General features: G+C 34.4%; 1 protein-coding gene across 1 annotated transcript; it reads left to right on the top strand.

Moving 5' to 3' along the window:
• The first annotated feature begins 338 nt into the window (after nt 1-338).
• Nucleotides 339-3041, top strand: LOC123210979 (receptor like protein kinase S.2-like). The gene has a single exon (XM_044629478.1). The coding sequence runs from the start codon at nt 434-436 to the stop codon at nt 2894-2896; it is 2463 nt and encodes an 820-aa protein (XP_044485413.1). The 5' UTR covers nt 339-433; the 3' UTR covers nt 2897-3041.
• Nucleotides 3042-24318: the final 21277 nt, after the last annotated feature.

The raw sequence follows: 24318 nt of genomic DNA, 5'->3' as shown, positions 1-24318 counted from the left end.
ATATTTTCACTCCCAAGATCAAATAATTTATGATTATTTATTTATAAAAAAGTCGGTGATTTTCGGAAGTTGAAAATTTCAATTCTCATGTGAAATGATGTATTGACTTTGGCTAAAATTCCAGAATACTAAACACTTATGTAAAATGCTGCATAGTATAACCATGAAGTTGCAGTGAAAAAAAACTACGCAGAATTTAGATACTCCCTTGTGTTTTTGTATACATACGTCATGCAGAGTAGGTTCCTTCTTTGTTGGGCGGTTGATAGTTTGCAATTACAAATTCAACAATGCAACCTAACCGTGTTGAATAATTTGTACACCTTCAATCCTCTATAAAACATTGTCATTTATCCAAAAATCTCCCTCATTCCTCTTTTCTTAATGTTATTCAACTGCTCCCTTCTCTGAGCCATTCTCTGGCAATTTCACCATGCGCCTCAGCCGTCTTTGTTTCTTGTTACCAGCTGATGCTGACGAAATCGAAGCCTACACCCCCTCCAAAGAACCCCCGAAGAAACATTCTCAGCGCAGTTGTGGAGGTCAATTTTTTGGTTTCATTGGTGATACATTGCGCCGTGTGTATGAGGCAAACTGGGTCAGCTTTTGTTACCCTGCTGTGCCGAAAAACCAGCATTCTGGAGTGTTTCATGACCTGGAGGGAGTGCAGATATCTGAGAAAGTTGGGGGAGACAATCCCAGGATTTTTAGCTATGCTGAACTGTATATAGGCTCTAATGGATTTAATGAAGATGAAGTTCTTGGAAGTGGAGGTTTTGGCAAAGTGTATAGAGCGGTTTTACCTAGCGATGGAACGGTTGTTGCTGTGAAATGTTTGGCGGAGAAAGGAGAGCGGTTTGAGAAGACTTTTGCGGCGGAGTTGGTTGCAGTTGCTCATCTTCGCCACAGGAATCTTGTCCGGTTAAGAGGCTGGTGTGTACATGAAGACCAGTTGCTTCTTGTTTATGACTACATGCCTAACCGCAGTCTTGACAGAGTACTTTTCCGGCGGCCCGAAAAACCGGAGGCAGCGCCTTTGAATTGGGAGCGTAGGAAGAAAATCATTGGTGGGTTAGCAGCTGCATTATATTACCTTCATGAGCAGCTTGAGACTCAGATCATTCACCGCGATGTGAAGACGAGTAATGTGATGCTTGATTCTCATTATAATGCCAGGCTTGGCGACTTTGGCTTGGCTCGGTGGCTTGAACATGAACTCGCGTACCAAACCAGGACGCCATCAATGAAAAACCACCAATTCAACTTGGCAGAAACCACTAGGATTGGAGGCACAATTGGGTACTTACCTCCGGAGAGTTTCCAGAAAGGAAATGTTGCTACAGCGAAATCTGATGTTTTCAGCTTTGGAATTGTGGTGCTTGAGGTGGTTTCGGGGAGGCGGGCGGTGGATCTCACATATTCAGATGATCAGATCATTCTTCTTGATTGGATCCGGAGGCTATCGGACAACGATAAGCTTTTAAAAGCTGGGGATAATCGGCTGAAAGATGGATCTTACAAGCTTTCTGAGATGGAGGGTTTCATTCATCTGGGGCTTCTCTGCACACTGCATAATCCACACTTGCGGCCAAGCATGAAATGGGTTGTTGAAGCACTTTCTGGCAATCATAATGTAGCCAATTTACCAGCTCTCCCATCGTTTCAGTCACACCCTCTTTACATTTCTTTGTCTTCTCCAGGCAACACAACAACTACTGCTTCCACCAATTCAACACGGTCCAACACCACAGTTACATCCACTTCATCAAACTATATCACTGCACAAGGAGAAACTATATATGCAACTGCTGAATTTGAAAGCAGTGATTCTAAGCCACAGGTTAACAGAAGTCAGCGGCGAAGTACTTTCTTCATGGTTGAAACTCCAAGGGAAATATCTTTCAAAGAAATCATTTCTGCCACAAACAACTTCTCAGATTCTCAGAGGGTCGCAGAGTTGGACTTTGGAACTGCCTACCATGGTATTCTCGAGAATCGGCATCATGTCCTGGTGAAGAGGCTTGGCATGAATAAATGCCCTGCATTGCGGGCACGATTTGCTGATGAGCTACAAAATTTAGGGAGGCTCCGGCACCGCAATCTGGTTCAGCTGTGTGGTTGGTGCACTGAGCAAGGGGAGATGCTTGTTGTATATGATTACTTAGCAAATCGTCTTCTTAGTCACCTCCTCTTCCCTCATAATCATAAAATTGGGAATTCTCTTTTGCGATGGCATCAAAGATACAACATTGTCAAGTCACTTGCTTCTGCCATTCTTTATCTCCACAAGGAATGGGATGAACAAGTTATTCACAGAAACATTACCTCCTCTGCCATTATTCTTGATCCAGACATGAACCCACGGCTCAGTTCCTTTGCCCTGGCGGAATTCTTAACCCACAATGACCATGGTCATCATCACCAAGCTACTAAAGGAAACAGAACTGTTCGTGGGATTTTTGGTTACATGTCACCGGAGTATATAGAATCTGGTGAAGCAACCACAGCAGCGGATGTTTATAGTTTTGGTGTGGTTCTGCTTGAGTTGGTTAGTGGACAGATGGCAGTTGACTTCAGGCGACCAGAGGTGCTACTTATAAAAAGAGTTCGTGAATTTGAGGCACAGAAAAGACCATTGGAAGATTTAGTTGATTCAAGGTTGAATGGAGAGTATAATCATAAAGAGCTAATGAGACTCACAAAATTAGGAATTGTATGCACGCTCTCCAACCCAGAATTAAGACCAAGCATAAGGCAGATAGTGAGCATAATTGATGGAAATGACAAGTGCTTCATGGAAGAAGAGAGAAAGAAAGAAAGTATGGAAGAATGGAAACAAAGAAATGCTTCATCTTTCTCATTGATAAAGAGAATACAAGCTCTGGGAATACAGTGAAGTTCATGTAATGTTAGCTGAGAGGCAGAGATTATGATTGCTAGAATTTTGTTTTTGGAAGTATTTTCTCCTTTTTATTTTCTAACTTGTGTATACTAAGGTGTATGATGTGTATAATTAGAAATCAGCTTGTCTTAGTAGTATACGTCTTCATGACAGTAGAGTTTCTATTTAACAAATTCTGGCAAAGCCCCTGCTATGAAGCGCCTCTCATACAGAGCAGTTCAACCATACTTTATACACAAGAAAAACTAAATTTGATCATTACTGAATTGACAGTTAAATTATATGGAATGGTTCATGTTTCTACGATTTGAAAAGATGATTTACATAAATACAACAGTTTCAGGTAACTTTTGGGTTCTTCTAGATAAACATACAAATGCACCATTTCGGCATCACGCTGGACTATTTTCCCCTTAGTTTACTTCTTGTTGCGTATTTGCTTTTACTCTGTCACTAATTGCTTCATTCAGGTCCATCTCAATGCCAACCAATTGATCAAAGCAAAGGAAATATCGTAATATCCACATTTAAAAAAAGAAGGAAAAAGAAAATAATAAGAAAATTTGTTTAAAAGAAGGAAAAAGAAAATAATAAAAAATTTTGTTTAAAAGAGGAAATTAAATCGCTTCAAAAAGAAAATTGAGTAATTTGATATGTGACCTACAAGTGAGCAATAAATAATTATGAGATTATTTTTATCATCTCTAATGTAAAACTTACAATACGTCCCAAGGTAAGGTTATTTTTATATTTGGCATGAAGAAAGGATTTGATTAGGAGTAAAATATGAAAGTTTGAACAAGTGAACAATTGTGCATAAAAGGTGCACACCCATCCATCCTATCCTACGTCAGATAAGTGGAAAAGTTGCAATGTATGGAGTTTTTGAGTGGGGCACGACCATACATTGTGAAGAGCAGGCCCATGCATACGGTCATAGTTTGAAAAAAGAATTATTTGAGGCACCTTATTGTTGGTAGCTTTTATAAAAACTACAAAATTTAGTGGAAGATACTTACCAAAAGAAAAATTAGTGGAGGATGGTACGAGGATAATGTCATTCTTTCTTATTCTTATGCATTTATTCTTTTTTGTAGTTTATTTTACCCATGATCTTGTATTCATTTATAGACACTTAGTAAATTACTGCTCTCTTTTCATGAAGCATGGTCAATTTTCTTACTTGAGCATTACTATTTTGGGGATCAAAATGTCTTAAGGATTAGGTGTCTTCCCTAAAGAGAAATATGAAAGAGAACAATGGGCAATTTAAAGCACATGTGGAGTAGTTTAAAGCCAAAGAAGAGTCTCTAAAGAAAGATCAGATGCGCACGTGTGACAACGAAATGATCAGATGCGTGCTTTTTAGGCTTATAATCACAAACTTCATAGGTTTATTTAGTCTGAGAGAGAAAATACTAGGGAACTTAGAGTGTGGATTAAACATCTAGAAGGTAGGTTGAATGATATTCTTCGTGAGGACGAGGAATTGAATTTTCATAAGGATAAGGAATTGAAAGGAAAGTTCCTAGCTTTTAAGGCTAAGATTAAGAATCGTGCTAGGGACATAGTTTTGGAAGTCTTTTATGCGATTTGGCTTCATTTCCTAGAGCATGAGTTTTCTTTCTTGGGTCAAAACTACAAAGAACAAACATAAGAATGAAGGTGGCCTCAGACCATAAAAGAAAAAGTGTGCACATTGAGTCAAAGTAAAAAACATGAGACTTGAACAAGTTTGGTGAGTCTTAAATAGATTTTTTGAAGAAACTACTACTTGGAAGGACATAGGGGTAGCCCATAATTTCACTTTTCATTGAACGGTAAAATATCCCTTAAGGGACTTTGTCATTAGGAACCTTTTTTTTTTTGTATTTTCAATGCATGTTTATACATTTTGATTTTTTTTTTTTGTAATCAATTGCATATTTATAATAATATATTCTCAAACATTACCTTCTCGATCCTTCACCAATGTGTACATACCAACAATACATTACCTTACATTTTCTTTGGTTTGAACTTAGTATAAATTGATAAAAAAAAGTTACAACAAACTTAAAGAATATTATTTGAATGATAAAAAGACTAGCAAATGAATGTCCCCCGTTTCTTGCATACAATTAATAAATAAATAAATGTTTTCACCTATTTAAGTCTTGAAAAAGTGGGAGAGATTTTTGAGTGACCAAAAGCCACTGAGAAGAATCAACACTAGCGGTAGCACCAGTAACCACGCAAAGATTAGTTTGTCACCAGGGTCCAAGTAGAGCAACTTGTATTTTTAATTTCGATCTTACATGAATGAATATAATTGGCTCTATGATTGTTATTTGAATGTTAATAGACAGATATGTTAGGGAGTATAATAGAATCGTTGGCATTTGCATGTTTATGATGATCTGGAAAACTGCATAAACATGATATATATGTGTAATGGATATAAGTTTCGAATTTTGTGGAGATCTATTATGTTGATGCATATTGGTAGTGCCAATAGGATTAGAATTATGTTTTAGGATGCTTGGAGACTTATTTTTCATATTTTAAGACATGAAGACTATACTTTGTACATTGAAAAATGCTAGAAATGTAAGATCAATAGCAATGCATGATCGTAAATATAAAGGTGCATGATCATATATATCCTAGGTAAAAGACGACTTAACTATGCATAGGTGTACACCTATAAGTATTATGTAATTAGGTCATGTATGATCATGCACTATGGGGTGCAAGCTTGTACATGGCCTATGAGGGTGCACGGTCATAAGTAAATGGAATACATGATCGTGATGAGTTAGATTCAAGTTAACAGATGTTATTCAACATTAAGGTGATGTTAGTCTTAGATTAAGATGCATGACCATGACTCCAAGGAGTGTACACCCGTGCATAACCTTTTAGGTGTGTGATGTGCAGGTGTGCATGGCTAGTCATGCCCATACACAATAGAAAGACAAAAGACAATTTACCTTTATGTTATGTATTAGAGTAAGGATAGGTGTAGAGTGTAACACCCATAAATACGTCTCAAGGGCACAATGGTCATTTTATAGTTTATGCATGATGTTAAGTGAGTTTAAGGTTGAAATATGAATTTTAGGTGACACACTATCGTGTATAAGAAGTCCACGTCTGTGTGTTGATGTCATGTCAGTCGAATAAGGCGATTGTTTCTTGAAATTTAAATTAAGTGATACATGGCCATATATATCGGATGCATGCCCGTTTATGATGTTCTAAGAATTTAGTTTAAATAAAGCATAAAGGCTACATTTTAAGGATTCCAATCTATCCAAATGCACACATTTACCTTTGTAAGAAAGAGGGAAATTGAGGTTGACCAACTGGCTTTTGTGCGACAGTTCTTATAGTCGATTTCTAATAATGTAGAGAGGAAAAAAGTTAGAGAGAATGAGGTTTGTTTGTGCACTTCAGTTGCTGTGAAAGTTGAGGCATGTAAGACTCTCCTTATCCTTTTCTATATGATGATTCCATGCTTGATGGAATGTTTTTCCCTCTGTCAAGTCGATATTGCTTATATGTTTGTGATGTGTTTAATATCTTGATATCTCTCTCTATAGGGTAGTATTTTTAAAAAGGGTGTTACATAAAGGAGTCTTATTAAAGTGAATTTAAGGTAGTTAGTAAATGAAAGGTGTCCAACTATGTAAAAGATAGCACAAACCTTAATTAGGTCAAATATAAAAGTTGAGATATGTGGAAAGGAAATGATTTACATCGAATTATACATGTGAAAGCAATAGGGTTATAGTTAGATACTCATGAGATACATCATGCACTCGATGCTAAGACACATTAGTAATTCATTTGTAATCATGTGTATATGGTAAGGAGAAACCAAACTAGTTTATTCCTCACATGGTCAGTGAGATGCTTCACATATGAGCTTGTGGTAAGGGTCATTCGAGGATGTTTTTTAGTTAGTAATCCTATAGCTATTCATACATGGAAAAAGATGGACTATGATTAGATTTCTCATGTGACAAGGGTGTCGACACTTAGTCAACTTAAAGCACAATCAATAATTTGTTATATGTACTAGTAGTAGTAGACATTGGGATATTATTCTAAGTGTTTTCATAAGGAATCGAGGATACCCTAGATCAAGAGTTTGATATTTGGTCAATACTATGAACTTATGACAAGTCATCCAGAGTGACAATGCTTATAGAAATAGGGCATGAGTTTTTGTCATGGAATAGCCAAATAAGTATCTAAGTCAGATAATGTAATACCTATAGGTACGTTCAAAGGTATTTATGTCCTTATGCATTGCTTTTGACCTTGGGGGAGTTTAAATTATATATTTTTGTTTAAGAATTGGAAAAAACATGCATTATAGGGGTGGATGCTTATTCTTACCTTGGGAAGGGCAAATTCATCATTTCATATTAGTTGTGTGAAAATGGCTAAGTATGAAAAGATGAACAAACGTTCATAGCAGAATGCATATTTGTTCATCAGTTTGACAAATTTGAAATTAGATAAGGACCAATTTTAAGTAATTTTGGAATTTGTATTTAATACCTATGTGTAGATTGTAAGGATTTTATAGTCTTTAACAGCAGAATAACAAATTAAAATTTTAATTTAATCAAGCAAATATTTTGCAAAACCCTATTTTAGATCATCCTTATAGTATAATTAATTCATAAATAAGTAAAACATACACAGTGTTTATGTGATATACCTATGTTAAACGACTCTTTGGTATCTATATGAAGCAATAATGGTAAAGGTTTAACTATGTTTAAGACTTGCTAGAACATGAGAATAGCTCTGTGGTAAGAATGAAGGGAAAAATACTTTCAGCCACTGGGATATATATATATATATATCCACACACACACGCATACTACACATGTCTACCACCTAGGACTTAAACATGTTCCAAACAGTACTACCATGCACATTTGGCAAAAATGAATGTGTTGGGTGAACATAACTTGTGTGGGAAGATTCCCACCCAGTCTCTACGTATATAGCTAATGAAAATTGTATTCTTGGTCAATATGATAAATGTGTATATCCACACATTAATATGCAATTATTTTTTCACCAATTTTGGCATTCAATCCAAATTTAGAAGATTATGATATTAATAAAGATAAGATAAAATTCTATTGCAATCCTAATTTAAAATTTCAATTAGGTGATGTGGATTTGAGTCGATCTAGCTCAATTCTGCCAAATCTTGCACACACCCAACAACTCAAGATTATTACACTAAGGTTTCAAAATATATTAAAATATTTTTCAAGTCCTATAGACCTTTTTAAGCCTTTAGATTTTCAATCCAAAATCCAAATCAAATCCAACTTGGATAATTTTTGTGCCTCCAAAGTTCATTAACTCTTTTTATGTGTAACTCATAGGCTCTCACTAAGTCAGTAGTAACTAGATTCATGTTGGGCTTTCGATCTAACATACTTCTAAACACAGATCAAAATTGGTCTCTAACAAGACATTATGGCCACCTAATTAGTAAAGGTTAATATATGACTTGTTTTAACCTGTCAATGATGCGGTACTCATATAATTTGATCATTTCATCATACAACATCTTTTTGAGACTAAGGTACAGATTAAGTGTCTCCCTCAAGGCTCCCCAAATAACATAGATTGACTTTGTCAATGATTGGATAATATTAAATCAAACATCAACTCAATTTCACTATAGCCATAAATTTAATTGGTTATTGTCATCTATCAAAAAACCCTAATTGATATATCAACTCCTATACTCGAGAGTGATGAATCCTTTATTGATCCATTATAGCCTTTTATAGATCTCAATATAGCCAATCATCACCCTTATGACAATTCTCTATATTGATCTTTATACAAAACAATCCGATGACCTCAAGTCTAAGGATCATATATACCTTTGTTCACTAAAAGAATATTTTTCATAAACACTAAAGCAACCATCTATATGGAATCCTCTTAGCGAGTCAGTCTAGTGGACACATCTATAACATGTATCCATGTGTTGCCAACAAACAACTTTGATATGTGAAAATTGTCATCATCTCTTAATAAAGTCATTCAACACTATGATAACTCTATCATTATTACTTGTGTCTTTAGTCATGGTAATATAAGAGTTACGAATGTTTTAAGAATAACCATTTTATATGAACATAAGGTTCTCACGATCAAGTGTCAAGCACTAATACCCTCATCACGGTTCAACTATTTTTAACATAATTATCCATTTAATATAATATAAAAATAATATAAATGCTATTGGAAATTACAAATATAGTCTTCATTAATCAACTTGAATCGTTATGGGGGTTGGCTTTAAGACACCAACCTTAACATAGATTATATTGTTATGGTGAGAAATTGTAGAAAACATAAGGTTTGATTTTTGTAGATGATGATGAACAATTATGCCTATGCATAAGGACATCCGTTGATCACCTAGGTTAGAGACAATTCCCTCGTTTGCCCTAAGAATATGTGTTAACTAATGAAACATATAAACATCCACTCAGTATAGGATGGACATCCATCTATGGCATGCCAAGATGAACGATTTGTATAAGGGTGAACGAATGTGCTTGGTGAAGGGAATTAATGTCTTTAGTCAACCATAACGATCATTCAGACTAAAAGGTGATGCTTGTTTATGGGCAATATGAAATAAACGTGGAATAAGGGCAATAAAGAACTGTTTATGTATTAAAGAAATGACTATTTTAGCCCTATGTTATATGTTTAAGGGGGGATGGGTATAGAAAGACCCTAACAAAGGTGAAAAGGAATGAAATGGATATTTGGGGTGTTTAATTATGTAGACAACAACATCCTTTTTAGCCACTAAGTTGTGTGCAGTGTGGTAGTGAAAACATTAGAGCTATTCTATGTGATATTGATACCTATGTGATTTATTATATACTTGACATTGGGTGTTGTAGCATTTAAGATGCTAGTGCACACATTTGGTATTGGATGCCTTAGCATCTAGGTTGTTTGTGTGATATGAGAGAGTCTCAATGTCTAACTCCTCATGTGACCATAAAGAATAAATATCCACTTCTAAGGATTGATGATTTGTTTGATCAACTTAAAGGTGTCTCGTATTTTCAAAGATTGACTTAAGATTTCAGTATCATCAAGTCCAAGTAGCTAAGGGAGATATTTCGAAGACTTCATTCAAAATAAGGTCTAAGCACTATGATTTTGTGGTGATGCCTTTCATAGATCTAATGAACAAGTGTTTCAAGATTGTCCCAAAAGTTTTATTATGGTCTTCATAGATGATATTTTGGTGTACTCTAAGACTTAGGCTAAACATACACAACACTTGAGAATTGTATTACAAAGATTGAGGGACAGATAGTTGCATGTCAAATTCTCAAAGTGTGAGTTCTAGCTAGACAGAATGACACTTCGTAGGCACGTGGTTTCAACTGATGATATTTTAGTGGCCTGAGTAATTTTAAGACTATGTTAAAGTGGCAGAGACCTAAGACAACTAAGGAGATACAAAGTTTTCTTAGATTGGTAAGGTATTACAGACGGTTTATGAAGGGCTTTGCTAAGTTGGTGTAATCGTTGACTAAGTTGTTATACGATAATGTTCCTTTTTGATGGTTCGACTTCTGTGAAAAGATTTTCTAAGAGTTAAAGAAGAGGTTGACATAGACACCCATTTTAACATTGTTGATTGAGGGTGAGGACTATAACATCTACACAGATGCTTTATATTAGGGTTTGGGAGTTGTTTTGATGCATAGAGGAAAGGTAATTGCATATGTTTTTTGTCAGCTTAAAGATTATAAGACCTGATACCCTACTCATGACTTGGAGTTGGTGATAATAGTATTTGCTTTGAAAATTGGCGACACTACCTGTACGGAGTTAAAAGTAATATCTACATAGATCATAAGAGTCTTAAGTACTTCTTCACTCAAAAAGAGTTGAACATGAGACAAAAGAGGTGGTTTGAGCTAGTTAAGGATTATGACTATGAAATTAGATACCACCCAGGTAAGGCCAATGTTATGGTAAATGCTCTGAGTAGGAAAGTCATGTTGTCTCATAGTAGTACTCATTGGAAGTTATATTAAGAGTTAGTGAGAGAGTACATTAAGATGGTTTCAAGATTGATGGTTGGTTTATAGATTCAATTAACTTTTATGGATGAGATTTGTGTGGCTCAGGTAACCAATAAGTGGTGTTTACAAATAAGGCAAAAAGTCACCAAGGGTACCAAGACTGAGTTCAATGTTATTAATTTTGTGTTAAGATTTTGAAGTTGAACCTATGTTCCCTAAGATGAGGGTCCTCACAAAAGTGCATAGTATTTTTATACTACTCATTCTAGAAGTGTAAAAATATGCCAAGATTTTAGGAAATCATTTTAGTGGTATGGTATGAAAAAGGATGCAGCAAATTTTACAATAAAGTGGTTTATGTGTTAGCAGGTTAAGGTTAAACCTTCGAGACCATCTAGATTGTTACAGCCTCTAAATATTTCTAAATAAAAATGAGAGCACATTTTGATGGATTTAATTATTTGTTTACGGAGGGTCCAAGGAGGATATAATGTATTATAGATTGTAATGGATCGATTGATCAAGTCAGTTCATTTTATTTCAATCAAGGATAACACTAATACTAATTAGTTGGGTTAGATTTATGTTAAAAAGAATGTGAGATTGCATGGGGTACCTAAGGCGATAGTGTCAAATAGAGACACAAGATTTGTATTAGCTTTTTGGTAGAGTTTGAAAAGGTTTTTGGGTACAAGAGTAGCTTTTAGTACCGTTTATTATCCCTAAATTGTTTGGTAGATTAAAAAGGTTAATCAAGTGATTGAGAACATGTTGAAAACATATTGTCTAGATCAAGAAGCGAGTTGATTAATGTCTTACCACTAATAAAGTTTTTGTATAATAATAGTTATCAGACATCTATTCAAATAGTTTCTTATGAGGTATTTTATGGAAGAACATGTAGAATACCTTTATATTAGGATGAGATAAATGAAAGAAATACATTATCATAGGCTTTGTGACCAAAGATGACCCAAAAAATGATACAAGATGTTAGAATGGTCAAAGAGATGATGAAATAAACCAAGACCATCAAAAAAACTATGTTGACTAGGAGGCCAAACCTTAAGTTTGAGGTGGGTGATAAAGTCTCTGTTAAGGTTGCCTCACACAGACATGTAATGAAGTTTGGTATGAAAGGTAAACTGACTCTGAGATTTATAGGATATTTTGAGATTTTGGAGCATATAGGTAAGATTGCCTACTAGCGTGCATTGTTAGCAAGCATGGATCGCATCCATAACATGTTCCATGTGTCATTGTTGTATAAGTATATCAATGACTTGACTCATGTATTAAGGAAAAAAATGTGGAGCTTGAGGACAATTTGGTCTATAAGTGTAATACCTGTAAATTCATCCAAGGTTATTATTGTCTTTTGGTTTTGCTAATGATTAATTGTGTTTAATATTCTATTATGTGTGAAATTAGAGAAACATGACCATATGAGGAGGCCACATGCTCATGTATATATTGAAAAAGGCAAAATAGTCTTTTCTCATTCAATTATTGATAATTGTTAAAGTTTGGATGACATGCACACCTGTGTATAATGGTGTGCACACTTGTGTATGATGGTGTACACATCCGTGTATGGTCAATACATTTGAATATTGGATAAATATGTGTTTTATGGTGATTTCGAAAACTATCATTAGTGTTAGTGTGCAACAACATGCACGGTTATGTATGAACAGTATATGCCTATGTGTGATATTATTTCTGAAAAATAAAAAGGTTTCAAACATGTTTGGTTTCATTCTTTTACCATTGTCTTTTAGCAAACAAAGAGAAAAGAAGGGTTTTTTAGTGTCTTGGAGATTATGGATGCAAAGGAAAGTTGTAGGGAATCAATCAAAGCCACATGAAGATTATATGCTTCGCTAGAGGAGAGGTAAATAAGTGATTTCTTCTTTTCAATAAGTGAATTAAGTTTATCATGATAAAAACTATAATTTGGGTTTGTGTGTGTGATTTTGCAATGATCATTGTACATATATATATGTTGATGATGACTATTTTATATATATATATATATATATATATATATATATATATATATGTTATATTGATATGCTAATTGAGGTTGATGTTGATTTACCTATGTGGACATGGATATGAATAACGATTTCTAGAATACATCTTGTTCCATTGTGTTTTTAGCTATCATGTGCTAAAATCATGAAATCATAGAAATTTTCAAGTGAAAGAAATCATGGAAGTGTGAAGAAAGGTATTTTCTACCATGATAGTATCATTGTGGTTGAGAATGTTCACCTTCAAAGACTTAGAAGTGTTGGTTATGATTTAATGCAAGTTTATTTGGTGATTGTTGCAATGCATATAGACTTGGTGCTAGATCATATGATATGTATTTGGATACCTGGAAATTAGCTTTAGTAATTGTGAGAATGTAGAATTTATTGAAGTTAAAATTTGTAAAAAATATGTTACACACCTTATGCCTCTCGACACATAGTCATGTGTGTGTCTGTGTATGTGTGTATATGTCAAGTAAATGTATAATAAAGTGAAAACATCAGTAACAAGGGTGACAGAAACAACTTACGCTCAAAGGCCCACAAGCAAGATACACCAATGTGTATAATTAGGAAAAATGAGAATAAATAAGCATAAGTGATTAATGTTTTGGATGCTTATGAAAATGACTAATTTACCTTTGTAAGGGATGAATGAGAGAAAAATATAAATGAATGCCCTAACAAAGGCAATATAATATTAATAGATAAATGTGTCCGACTATATGAAAGCTAGCACAAAGAGAAATTTATGGTGTCTGACTGTGTGGACAAGGCGGAGTTATTCCAAGTTAAAAATTGGAAATGATATATTGTGATATTGTAACTTATCACTAAGTTGTGTGTAATGTGATGTATCACTAAGCTATATACAGTGTAATTGTGCTACCAAGCTGGTGTAGTATGGTCATAAAAGCAATACGACTAATCTGTGTGACTTTGATACCTTTGCATGATTATGCATTGGTGTAAAACGTCTTAGCATTTAGGATGTTTATACATGTGCCAACACCAAGTGTTTAAACATTTGAGATGTTTGTGTAATTTTGGGAAAGGCCCACGGTTTTGTTCCCTTATGATATAGTATCTGTAACCTAAAGCTCAGTCAACTTATGTATAAGGTGCACCTTATGATTGATATATGGGATGTCTTATATTTTCACTAAGCATATAGAATACTAATGCATATCGTTTGACACTTATCAACCAAGATGACACAATTATTAAGGATTGGACGTTGGGTGTAAAGAAGATTCAAATGGGCATTTGAGATATTGAAGAAACATTTGTGATACCATAAAGAGATTGAACAACGGACACATATGAGATTGTGACTAATTATGATATGTATACATTAATGGGCATCAAGAGGTTACTTACGAAGTATGTTTCACTCACTATCTTCCTTTGTGGTTTTATAGGTTGGCAACAGGGAGCTAATGGGTCAGCTCCTAATAATGCATAAGGTAAGGGTATTTTGGTCATTTTACATATTGGGTTGTAATTATGTAATTGCATTTATTCATGGTATTTATGCACTCTATTTTATGATTTGGATTTCACATAATGAGAATAGTATTATGATTAATATGTTTAGTTACACTTTTAGGATTGTGGGAGAGAATTATTTATCATGCATGTTTGTTATCTCTATTACAAATTTAAGTGAGGAAGTTTCAAGTTAATATGCCTCTTCAGATACCTATTCCAAGTAGAGGTATGTATCTTAAGAAGGGTGTTACATTTAATGGTATCAAAGCAACGTTTTGGGAACCCAAAAGTGTTATGTGTCTACATATTTATAAGTGTTTAAGTAGCCTCTTATGCAACACTGACCACTCCTATGCACCAACTGTTGTAAGCATTATTTTAACTTCCATTTAAAATTATGGTTTATCTACCTTTACCTATTCGTCTATTATCGACACCTTTGTGCCTTAAATACATAAGTCATTTTACATATAATACTAAGGTCTAAGTTGATTTCGACATATATAATGTCCTATTGAAAGCAATTGACATATCTAATGTCTACTACTATTATGCCTCGTGCATATGCTAATTGATTATCAGGCTAACTAAATGTGATACCTTGATCACATAGGAAAATTGGTTGTAGTCTCTCCCTTATGACATACGTATAATTACGAAACTGCTAACTAAAATACCATCATTAGATGGCTCCTCCCATGGTTATGCATGTTATGCATCTTGTTGACCATATAAGAAACTAACTGAAGTGTCACTATCTCTTACCATGCACACTTGAATTAAACTAAACTATGTGGCTCATGTGCTTTGACACTAAGTGCATAATGCATCTCATAGGCATCTATCTCTCGTATAGCCCTATTGTTTTCGCATATCTCGTTACTTATGTACTCAATTAATGGCTAACTATGTGTACACCTTTTTCTTTAACTTTTCCTATTTTTGAATCTGATTTGACTCAACCAGGGTTTGTGTCATCTTCCATCTAGTTTACCTATATTATGGTTGGCTAACTTATCTTGTTTTGCTAAAAGTCTTTCTAATATTTCTTTCTTTTTTTTCCCCTTCTTACGAATAACATAAGGTTAAAATAGTTTTCTTCTATTTCTTGGTACTTACACGAGTGTGTCTAGAACTTACAACCTGTTTCCCTTTAATTTCGCACACACAGATGTGTCTCTCCCTTGCATCCCCTTGTACCCTTTAATACATATACACAAGTGTGTTTCCTTTTTAACATAGGAATTAAATTTTAAGGAAGCCATACACAGGCATATGTCCCATAGCACACAATTGTGTGAGCTTCTCCTTAGAATGAATGTGTTATTATGCTAATTTCTTTTTTATACAAAGGATACACAGGTATATAGGTTATCCTATATGGGCATGTTTCACAACTTATAACTTTCTAATCTTTTAATTTCAATGATCTCAACTAATTCCCTAGCATATACACTATTCTACACATATAGACCAATCTCTAAACACTCTAATACCCTCATACATGAATTAAGCAGCAATTATACATGTTTAAATATCAAATCATAGGCTTAATCATCACTAAAATATGATTTCACCCTAATTAACATGTCCATGAAATTCATATATTAATTTAGAGTCATTTATACATATACCAAAATCCATAAGATCATCATAATTCTCTTAGAACATCCAGGCACAATTCACAATCTCAATGCATAAATTCATCATTAATTAATCTTAAATAGCCAAGAAGAATACCAACTTACTTGTCTTCAAATAAACAAGCTATTCTTTTCATGGTTGTGGCTTTTCAAGCAACCTATGACTCATCTACAACAGCTAAAATTATCTCTCCCCTCTCTACATGTTTAGTGGCTGTGAGTGTAAAATAATGTGAATGTTAGGTTTTGCACTCCTTTTATGTTTGCCTTCCAAACACAACGCACAAGTGTGTAATCCTTATACATAGACGTGTATGGCATTGTCCAACTAAGGTAGTTTTCAATTTTGTTGTGAACCTTATCTTATCTAAGATTCAAATTTTATTAACGACAACACATAGTCGTGTGCTCCAACACACATAGGCATATGTTGTAATATCCCTCCCCAAAAGTACTACCCACCTAAGAAGAAATGTTATGAATTAATATCTAAAGCGTCTGTTTAAAAAACTTTAAAATGAACTCATCACTAAAAGCATTCAAAAAATTATTCTGAAAAAACTAAAAATTCAAAAGTGAACAAAAGATGTATATATCACATATGAAAACTCATCTGAAAACATTTGAGATCATAGAGTAATCATGACATGCAACTATACAACTATCGAAAAACTATATCTAAATAAAGCAATAATATTATACGCATATAACATAAACCATAGATACCCTACTCCAATCTGGATCTATCCTCGTTGATCGAACCTTGCCTCATAGCTACCTCGATCACCTGTATCTACAATCATGAAAGGAAAGGAAGTGAAAGATAAAAACACTCAAATAAAGGGAAAGAAATAAGTAAACTATCTCTCTTTGAGAATCTAGCTCATCTTTTACTATTTGGGTCACATTTTGTCCCATCTGGTATCTATTTAATACTTTCTAGAAGCTGACTATAGAGATTCACACTTTTCTAGATTCAAGATCTTTTTCTTTCTCTTACTACACCATTCAAAATCTAAACTATGCTCTCTACTGCGAGCGATCCTTATTGTAGGTCTATGTCCTACTACGAACTTGTTCTACTATAGACATGCCCTAGTGTAAGTAGTGTAGTGTAAAGTGTTCTCTCATAGTCCGTAGCATGCATGTTTTATCTCTTACTGATTTTTTTCCATTTAAAACTAAAATTCGTGCCTAAACCTTTACTTTCTCTTTTGGCATGTAGGATACTATTACATATCCATAACCGTCCAAACCATACTCTTGGGATGACTCTTGACTACTGAGCCCCAAATTTTCTTTCTTTCTTTTCTTTCCTTTCTTTTTCCTTGCTTCTTCTTTTTCTTTTCTCCCTTCTTTCTTTTCCTTTCTTTCTTGCCAAAAATTGTAATTACTGTTTATTTGGTAGGACAGTTTTTTTGTTCAAGCAAATTAACCATTTAAACGGTCTCTAAATTATACAAACTATATATCATTGAAAAGATGATTCAAAAAGCTCTCCAACAAGTTGTAGCAGCACTCATGATTCATCAAATAAAACAATCAATATGTGTTTTCTCCAAAATTGTAATTATTGTTCATTTAATAGGGTAATTTTTTTTTCAAGAAATTTAACAGTCCAAACGATCTCCAAATCAAACAAACTATATATCATTGAAAATAGGATTCAAAAAGCTTTCTAACGAACTATAATAGCACTCATGATTCATTAGATAAAGCAATCAAAATGTGTTTTCTCCAAAAACTATAATTACTGTTTATTTGGTAGGGCAATCTTTTGGTTCAAGCAATTTAACAGTCTAACGGTCTCCAAATCATACAAACTATATAGCATTAAAAAGAGGATTCAAAGAGTTTTCTAACGAGTTATAAGAGCACTCATGATTCATCGAATAAAGCAATCAAAATGTGGGACGAATTTAGTGGTAAAACTGTAAATATTTCTCAACTCTCTGTCATGAACAAAATCACGCAATAAATACCCCAAATGGCAAAACAACATTTTTTAACTTCAAAAGCATCATTTATAACGTAAAGCAAAAGAACCAAAGGCATAAAACATAAAACATACTAAAAATGATTCCACTTACCTTGCTTCAAGCCAACATTTGCCAAGTTTGCTCCCTCCTCCTTGCCTTACTTATTTTCTCACCAAGAACCACCTTAAATCAATACCAAAACACACTAACATATTCATATAACATACTACAATATATATAAACATAGGTAAAGGGAAAAAAAGGAGATCTTTTAGTTACCAAAGCCTCCAAAGTGTTTCCTTTTCTTTTCTTTTCTTATTTTATCTTTCAAAACCCTTTTAAATCATCCCCTTTTTCTTCAAAAACAAAGAAGAAGCATTAAGAAGGATGAGCTTTCTGGAATAGATAGGAAAAGAAGATGAAAAATGCCTTTTGGTTTGTCTTTTAGCCCTTCATGTATATACATTCCTTTTTTACTTATTATATATATGTCTTTTTTGTAGTTTTCTTCTTTTCTCTTTTTTTTCTTTTGTTTTATATATTATATATATACATACATTTGAACATATATATCTATACATACAATGTATCAAAGTAGAGTCAAAAGACATAAATATCCCTAGAACATACTTAAGGGTATTACAACCCTTTCCCCTCATAAGAATTTCATCCTCGAAATTCATAAAAACAGCTCTAGATACTTCTCCCTCATAGTCTGCTCCATTTCCCAAGTGGCTTCCTTTAACTTTTGGTTTCTCTATAGGACTTTACCAAAGGAATCTACCAGTTCCTTAGCTGTTTAATTCTTTTATTAAGTATCTGAATCGGTTTTTCTTCATAATTAAGATATTCTGATAATTGAATATAATCTATATTCATGACGTGGGAATGATCACCAAGGCACTTCTTCAAAGATGAGACATGAAATACATCATGAATCTGGTCCATACTAGCTAGTAAAGCTAATCTGTAAGCCACTTTATCAACTCTCTCAACTATCTCATTTGGACCAATATATCTGGGAGCTATCTTTCCTTTTTTTTTTTTGAATCTTATCAAATGCTTGAATGGAGTAACCTTTACAAATACAAACTCACCTATATTAAATTCCAAGTCTTGACATCAATGGTTTGTATAACTTTTATATCGATTTTAGGCCTATTTCATTCTCTGCCTATTCAATTGGACATTATCGATCATTTTTTAGGTCAACTCGAGCCCAAGGGATTGGGATAACACATCTCTCTCCTCTACCTCATCCAACTGGAGAGAAAAATGACACTTCTTACCATATAATGCCTCATAAGTTGCTATCTGAATAGTCGTCTGGTAGCTATTATTATAAGCAAACTCTAATAAAGGCAAAATTTCTACCTACGTAGCTTTATGATCAACACAACAAGCTCTTAACATGTCTTCCAAAGTCTGATTAACCCTCTCTGTCTGACTATCTATCTAAAGATGATAGGTTGTACTAAATGTCAAATAAATACCCAAAGGTCTCTAGAGACTCTTCCAAAAAGCTTATATAAATCTCGTATCACAATCAGATACTATAGTCCTAGGTACCCCATGTAGTCTAACAATTTCTCTAACATATAATCTCTCCAGCTAATGTATGGTAGTAGTATCTTTAATAAGCAGGAAATGAGCTAATTTGGTTAGTCTATCAATAATCACCCAGATAGCATTGTATCCATTCTGAACTCTAAGGAGCCCACTAATGAAGTTCATAAAGATATGCTTTCATTTTCATCTGGAATAGACAGAGGTTAAAGCAACCTTGAAGTTTTCTGGTTTTCGGCCTTAATCTACTAACAGATGAGACATCTGGTAACAAACTCAACTATATCCCTTTCCATGCCCGACCACCAAAAATGTTGTTTTAGATCTTGATACATCTTTACACCCCTAGGATAGGCAATGTAAAGAGAACTATGAGTCTCTGCAAGAATCTTTTATCTCAGTTTGGCTATCTGGAGAATATACACTCGATCTCTAAATCTGAGAACTGCATTTGATATTTTGAAATCTATCTTAAGACCTTTTTGGACTTTTTGAATTTTTTGTTGACACCACTCATCTCATGTCTGAGCCTCTTGAGTCTCATCTATGAGAGTAGGTTGAATATCTAATCTGGCGAGGGCTCCAATCACAAGCTCAATATGCTTTCGGTCTATATCTCTCTGAATTTCATTCTGGACTGTCAATTGTGATATCATCACATTTCTACTAAAAGCGTCTGTAACCACATTAGCCTTGCCTAGATGGTATTTAATATCATAGTTATAGTCTTTTACTAACTCGAGTCATCGCCTCTATCTCATATTTAACTCTTTCTACGTGAAGAAATATTTAAGGCTCTTGTGGTCAGTATAAATGTTATATTTTACCTCATACAAATAATGTCTCCAAATTTTTAAAACAAAAATCATTGTTGCTAACTCTAAAACATGAGTGAGGTGTCGGGTTTCGAATTCTTTCAACTGTCTCGAGACATATGTTTTCACCTTGCCTAACTGTATCAACACTACTCCTAAACCACCGTGTGAGGCATTAGTGTACAAATCGTACTCAACTTCTTTCTCTGAAAGTGCTAATATAGGAGCAGTAGTCAATCTTCTTTTTAATTCTTGGAAATTTGCCTCACAAGCATTTGACCACAAAAATGGCATGGATTTCTTTATAAGAGTCGTAAAAGGTCTAGCTAATCAAGCAAATCCCTCCATAAACCTCTGATAATATCCTACTAAACCCAGGAAACTACAAACCTCTTTAACCGTCTTTGGTCTCCGCCACTCAACTATAGCCTCAATGTTACTAGGATCCACGAATATACCTTCTGCTGAAATCACATACCCTAAAAAGGTAACTTTATCTAACCAAAATTCATATTTCGAGAATTTAACGTACAATTGTTTCTCTCTCAGCCTTTGGAAGGTAAACCTTAAGTGTTGCTCGTGCTCCTCTCAACTACGAGAATACACTAAGATGTCATCAATGAATACCATGATAAATTTATCCAGGCAATCGTGGAATACCTGTTCATCAAATCTATAAATACTATAGAGGCATTCGTTAATTTGAACATCACTACAAACTCAAAGTGGTTATACCTCGTTCAAAAAGTTGTCTTTAGTATATCCTACTTTGCCACTCTCACCTAGTGATAACCAGATCTCAAATTTATCTTGGAGAAGACCACATATCCCTTCAACTGATCAAATAAATCATCAATCCTAGATAGCAAGTACTTGTTCTTAACTATGACTTTATTTAGCTCTCTGTAATCAAATTACATCCTCATAGACCCGTCTTTCTTTTTCATAAATAGAATAGGAGCTCCCTAAAAAGAATGAATCGGTCTAATAAAACCATGATCTAATAACTCTTAAAGTTGCATCTTTATTTCTTGTAACTTAGCAAGGGTCATTTGGTAGGGTGCTCTCGAAATAGGTGTTGTGCTCGACACTAGCTCTATACTAAACCTCTCGCTTGAGAGCTAATCCTGATAGCTCACTTAAGAGTATATTTGGAAACTCCCGTACCACTAACATCTCATCAATACTCGAGCCTGACTCAATTTTGCTCACTAAATAAGCCAAATATTTAGTACACCCTTTGCTCAACATTTTTCTAGCCTTTAACATACTGATCATAAAACTTCAGATATAACCCTCATCAAACTCAAACTACTCTCCAGATTCCAAGCTAAATCTTACTTTCTTCCTTTTACAATCAATCTTAGCTTTGTATCTCCCTAAGAAGTTTTTCTTTAAAATCATGTCAAAATATGAGATTTCGAACACAATTAAGTCTACTAGTAATTGTCTACCCTGAATCATAATACTATGTCCCAATGATATTATCTCACTAATGACCCCCATTAGATAACTCAATATAATCCTCTAAGTTATTCTGATGGGTTATACCCTTAACTTCTCAAGCAAACTCTTAGCTACAAAACAATGAGTAGGCCCACAATCAATTAAAACATAAATAGAAGTATCAAGATAAAGAATTTGAGTCGTGACTGCTAATGGGTTAGCCCTTGCTAGGCTCTAGGTGACCATATAAACTCTAGTTATGGCTTCTCCTATAGGTTGCTACTGTTCTACTCTCATTGAGGCAGCTGTACAAAAATAAGCAATATATTTAGGCTGATGACATCTAAAACAAACTGTCTAGCCTACCAGACACTCTCTTTTATGCTACTTCCCATATTTTTGGTAGGTTGGTATCTTAGGTCTTTTCTGTTTCTTCCTATTCTTCCAATTCTTTTTAATGCCTCTAAACTAGAGAGGTCATTTAACTTTTCTATCCTATTTAGAAAAAGGTTTATCCGTGCTAAAGCTGAACCACTACTCATCGAGGGAATTGGCATAGTAGCAGAGAGTGTAACTATTTACCTTGTAGTCTAACCGAACCTCCTCCTCATAAAAATTTTTACCCTCAAAGCTCTATCGAGGGCCTTTGTATAAGTCTTGGGTGGTTGCACTCCAGTTACAAAATCTCAGGTTATCTTTGGATCTGGCTCGTACACAAAATTTTGCATAAGCCCCAACTCTGTACTAGTGATCTCGGGGGCATACTGTGACAATTGATTGAACTTTGTGGAATATTTGTTTATTGAATTTGTCCCCTATACTAGATTAATAAACTTTTAGGGCTTAATGCAAGTAACATTGGTGTCTCTGTACTCTACCTCAAATCAGCACCTCAACTTAGACCAAGTCATCTTTGAGACATTGATTGTCTCTCTGACTAAGTTATACCATATTCTTGCCCCTGACTTGAAAAGATAAGTGGCATATCTCACTTTCTCTTGGTCGATCATGTCAAATAGGGTCATGGCACTCTCTATTGATTCTAACCACTTTTCAACTGCTATTGAGTCCTTTACACCATCAAATTTTTTAGGCTGGTGCATACTAGAGAGGTTAAAAATAGGATACAACTGAGTCCTCATTGGGGCTACTGTAGATGCTAAAGTAACCTCTATCGTATCATGCCCTATGTCAATAGTATAGGCGTTGTCTCACTTCCCTGCGTAAGAGCCCTTTTATGCTTTCTCATCATCTCTATAAAAATCACTAGCATATCATGTGCACTTAGTCCCTCCTGAGGTATTTGGGGAGTTGCACCTTCACTCTAGCTTCTTTGAGAGAGATCTATTGGTGTTCCGCTCATAGGTCCTAAAAATAAACTTATTAGTTCCATAAAACTTAGTAGGTATAAGTGAAAACTTAACTTAGAGTGATCGGCTATGAAGGTGGCCAACGTGGCTAGAAGGTATTCCATCTTTGTTTTACTTGGACTACTCAACTTTGTTTTAGAAAATATCTTTTAGGTTCCAAAATCAAGCTCTGATATCAACTTGTAATATCCCTCCCCAGAAATACTACCCTCTGAAGAAGAAATGTTAAGAATTAATATCTCAAGTGTCTATTTAAAAAACTTTAAAATGAACTCGTCACTAAAAGCATTCAAAAAATTATTCTAAGAAAACTGAAAATTTAAAAGCGAACAAAAGATGTATATGTCACATATGAAAACTCATTTGAAAACATATGAGATCATGGAGTAATCATGACATACAACTGTACAACTATCGAAAAACTATATTTGAATAAAGCAACAATATTATACGCATGTAACATAAACCATAGATAACCTACTCTAGCCCGGATTTATCCTCGCTGACCTGACCCTACCTCGTAGTTACCCTGATCACCCAGTAACATAAACCATAGATAATCATGAAAGGAAAGAAAGTGAGAAATAAGAATACCCAGTAAAGGGAAAGAAATAAGTAAACTATCTCTCTTTGAAGGAATAATCTAGCTCATCTTTTACTATTTGGGTTACATTTTGTCTCATTTAGTGTCTATTTGATACTTTTTAGAAGTTCACTACATGGATTCGACAGTTTTCTAGGTTTGAGCTTTTTTTCTTTCTTTCACTACACCATTTCAGAATCTTAATTGTGTTTTCTAATGCGAGCAGACCCTACTACGGGTTTATATCTTACTATAGACTTGTCCTACTACAGACGTGCCCTACTATAGGTGGTATAATGTAAAGTGCCCCTTCATAGTTTGTAGCATACACATATCATCTCTTACTAATCTTGCTTGCATCTAAAACTAAAACTCGTGCTCGGGCCCTTGT

The sequence above is a fragment of the Mangifera indica genome, chromosome 3, assembly GCF_011075055.1.
Source record: "Mangifera indica cultivar Alphonso chromosome 3, CATAS_Mindica_2.1, whole genome shotgun sequence".
Classification (NCBI taxonomy): domain Eukaryota; kingdom Viridiplantae; phylum Streptophyta; class Magnoliopsida; order Sapindales; family Anacardiaceae; genus Mangifera; species Mangifera indica.
This window is presented reverse-complemented; position numbering and strand designations above follow the sequence as displayed.

What these genes read in the sequence shown, in the direction of transcription:
- LOC123210979 (XM_044629478.1), top strand. Translation starts at nt 434, where the DNA reads ATGCGCCTCAGCCGTCTTTGTTTCTTGTTACCAGCTGATGCTGACGAA.